This window comes from Asterias rubens, chromosome 12, assembly GCF_902459465.1.
Source record: "Asterias rubens chromosome 12, eAstRub1.3, whole genome shotgun sequence".
Taxonomy (NCBI): Eukaryota; Metazoa; Echinodermata; class Asteroidea; order Forcipulatida; family Asteriidae; genus Asterias; species Asterias rubens.
In genome coordinates, this window is record NC_047073.1 from 16,012,299 (window position 1) to 16,015,939 (window position 3,641).

The window sequence follows — 3,641 nt, forward strand, 5'->3', positions numbered from 1 at the left end:
ATAATGTCCACGATGTACAAAGAAGGACACATGAAATGTCACTTTTGTTTTTCTTTGTTCAGCAGTAAGAGTTTACAAACAAACTTTGTGCAAACCTTACAACGTTTGTATATTGTATTGCCTGTTGTTCGAAGGAAGGGAAGTTTAAAAACACGCGGGCGAATTTAAACAGTGGAGGTTGGATATACGGCAAAGTTTTTCTTACGTGAATCCGGCGATGACTCCAATGTACGTCCACAAACCACATATCCACAGATAAACTGCCACAGTAACAGTCGATCGTGAGCCTTACCTCCAAAAGAGGAACCCAACAAGATGCCATGTTGGAAGGATGTTCTGGGCTCGGTCGTGAAATTTTACACTGTAGTAGGCCTAAGGTGATTCTCAACCCGCAAGCTCAAAAACCGAAGTTAAATGTTAATGTTTTTATTCCGTATTCGGAACTAGAGAGCTGTTTTGAACTGACGATAAATACACTCAAGCCTTCGCTAAAGGCCTCATGCACAATGTTAGGTGTGGCAAATTTTGATAAATTTACCGAAAGAGTTCTTTAAAAACACACGTCCATATCCCACGTTTAGGGCCGCGATATGCTGCTGTCCAGTATGCCATGGTCCCACCATAGAGGTATTTCTTCCTCCATGGTCCAACTGAATGATTCCACACAATGAGTTCTTTGAAAACAAAGAGTTTTGGAAATTCGCATAACAAAGAAGTATCTTGAATGAGGGAACATTCCACAGTAAAACCCCGGTCCTAGGAATGTGCGGAGAGACTTTGTTGAGTTGAAGTTTCAACCCCGGGTGATTTAATTAATTTATTCCAGGGCGAGATGAAAATTGCGGGGAGAAGGAGATCAGAAAGGGTTCAGATAACGGTTTGTTGTTCTATCGGATCTTTTGTTTTGCGTCGAGTTTTTTCTTTCGTACAATTAACTGTGCGTCCAATGCATGCCCTTTTTGTCTGGGGTTGGGTGCTTTTGCATTTTGTGCGTCGCATTTATTTATCATCTTATTTTGGGGGAGGGGGCGTTGAATACTTTTGTTCGTCGTACTTTTCTTTCTTTTTTACGCTAAAATTTGAAAAAAAATCATAAGGGGTAAGACTTGCATTATGGTAGAAAAATGAGCTGAAATTCGGTAAAATCAAGGGGTTGGTTCTGCCTTTTGGTCCAAAATTGGCTGCAAATTTAAGAAACTCAGAAGGGGTAAACCTTGCAATTTGGTAAAAAATTGCTTGAATTTGATAAAATCACAAGGGGTATCCCTTGCATTTTGGTCAAAAATGTGCTGAAATTTTAGAAAATAACAAGTTAGGGGTGATGAGCCAAGCATTTTGGTCAAAAATAGGCTGAAGTTTGATAAAATCACAAGAGGTAAGACTTGCAATTTGGCAAAAAAATTTTGATAAAATCACAAGGCATCTTGCACTTTGGTCAAAAATGTGCTGAAATCTGAGAAAATCACTAGGTGTAAGCCTTGCATTTTGGTCAAAAATGGGGTGAAATTTGATAAAATCACAAAGGGTAAGCCTTGCATTTCGGTCCAAAATAGTGCAAAAAAAAAACCCAGATAAAATCACAAGGGGTTGTATAATTGGTCAATAATGTTTTGTAATTTGAGAAAATCGCAAGGGGTATCTTGCATTTTGATCAAAGATTTGCTGAAATTTGAAAAAATCACAAGGGGTTAGGTTTGATCACAAGGGGTTAGGGTTGCAATTTGGTAAAAAATTGTGTTAATTTCTTGAAGAATCGCGAGCGGTTAGTCTTTCATTTTGGTCGAAAATTTTGTTATATATCTTGAAAAATTGTAAAAGGGGAAGGCCTAAGCTTTGCATTTTGCAACTATAACAAGGGGTAAGTAAGCCTTTTGCATAACCACATACATTTTCGTCAAAAATTATCTTCAATTTGAGGAAGTTACAAGGGGTTAATAGTTAGTTTTGCATTTTGGTCAAACATGTACTGAATTTCGATAAAATCACAAGGGGAAAACCTTGAATTTTGGTCCAAAATGTCCTCAAACTTTAAACAATCACAAGAGCATGCATTTTAGTAAGAATTTAATTTGCTCAAATGACGAGGGGATTTTGGTACAAAATCTGCTCAATTTTGCTAAAATCACAAGGGGTAGGCCTCCTATTTTGGTAAAAAAAAAAAAAACAAGGAGCAAACCTTGCAATTTGGTCTAAAAATGGGCTAAAATAAAAAAATAAAAAATCAGGGCTTGAACCCTTAAAAAGAGTCAATCTTAACTCATCCAGTTCCCTTTTAATATCATCAAAAAGGGGTTCTTAAGACATTTAAAGAAGCAGCCTTTGAGTTGAGTTGACAATTTTTCAGTCATCAATTTTCGAATTTCTAGTGTTCTTGCTTTTCAGCATTTTAAACGCTTGTACCGTGTGGTCATACTTTTGTCGAACTTTTGAATTAGTTTTCTTGTTATCAGCAATTTGTTCCTTGCTCCGTTTCGGTTTGCTCATTGTTTGGACTCGGTGTTCTTGCTGGAGTTTTTTAGCGTATATTACTGTGTCCTTGTTTTGGTGGACCCTTTCGGACACTCATCTCGATTATGCCTCGTTCGAGTAAGCGGCCAGCTGCCCCTGCAGCAGTTACGGAGACAGCCGCGACTAAGCGCCGAAGGGGACGGCCTGCTACCCGCTCATCGCCCACCAGGACAACCGCTACTCCCGCGGCTGGTGTTTTGCCAACATCGGCTTCCAATGCCGCTGCTTCGGCACCACCGCCGCCCACGACGACGGCCCCGTCGACGACACCAGCTTGTGGAGGGAATGTCATGGCGGATGGGGTACCTCCATCGACGGTTACGGTTCCACCAACGGCAGTGACGGTGCATGGGGCAGTCGTGCCGCCGACAACAAACGGTGAGTCTTTCAATACACCAATAATTGTAAGTTCCGTTAGCGCGTCGCTTGCTGGGCTAGATAGCGCGCCACTGCACAGCGTCTGTGACGATCTTGGGGCCACCGTGCCCTTAGCGTTGCAAGAAAACATTTGGAAGGGCGAGTTTGTGGAGTTCGGGTCCCTTTTGCGACCTGCTCGTCATTCCGAAAATGACTGCGTGTTCATGGTTGGGACGCACGAGTCACCGGCTTGGCAACTGCGGCCGCATAAGCAGACCCAACGGATCACGTCCATTGAGCAATGGACATCGGCATTTTTGATTTTTGCTTCCATTTTTCTGCAGCGTCATCCTGGTGCCTCAAATTGATAATGACATAAATATTTAGAAAGAAAACAAAGTAACACAAGCGGTTTAACACTCAGTTTCAATATTTTTTATCAGCTTTATACCAGGTTTATTTCCTAATCTAATCTTGTGTCTGGCATTAAGTTACAGCACAACTGGAAATCTTTAGTGATACAATGACTAAAAACTACAAGAGGACAGTCAAAGTGGGGCAAAACTTTGGGGAGCAAAACTGAAGCATGTCCTTTCAGAACAGACCTTTATCATGCGACAGCCATCTTGGTCATGTTCCCTATATGTAACAACATCAATGAAAGCTCTAATTCATTGCAAAAACATTGAATCAACTAATTTGTTTTTCAACCCGGGTTCGGTTACAATTCTGTTGAGTATCAAAGAATACTTTCCCATGAGACAAATAAAAAACAA

At 40.7% G+C, this 3,641-nt stretch overlaps 1 protein-coding gene across 1 annotated transcript; it reads left to right on the top strand.

The window, feature by feature from the left end:
• Positions 1-2,476: 2,476 nt before the first annotated feature.
• Positions 2,477-3,233, top strand: LOC117297810 (uncharacterized protein PB18E9.04c-like). Its single transcript, XM_033780957.1, has one exon. It carries the CDS (start codon positions 2,574-2,576, stop codon positions 3,231-3,233), a length of 660 nt encoding a protein of 219 aa, XP_033636848.1. The 5' UTR covers positions 2,477-2,573.
• The last annotated feature ends 408 nt before the right edge of the window (positions 3,234-3,641 follow it).

What these genes read in the sequence shown, in the direction of transcription:
- LOC117297810 (XM_033780957.1), top strand. Translation starts at nt 2,574, where the DNA reads ATGCCTCGTTCGAGTAAGCGGCCAGCTGCCCCTGCAGCAGTTACGGAG.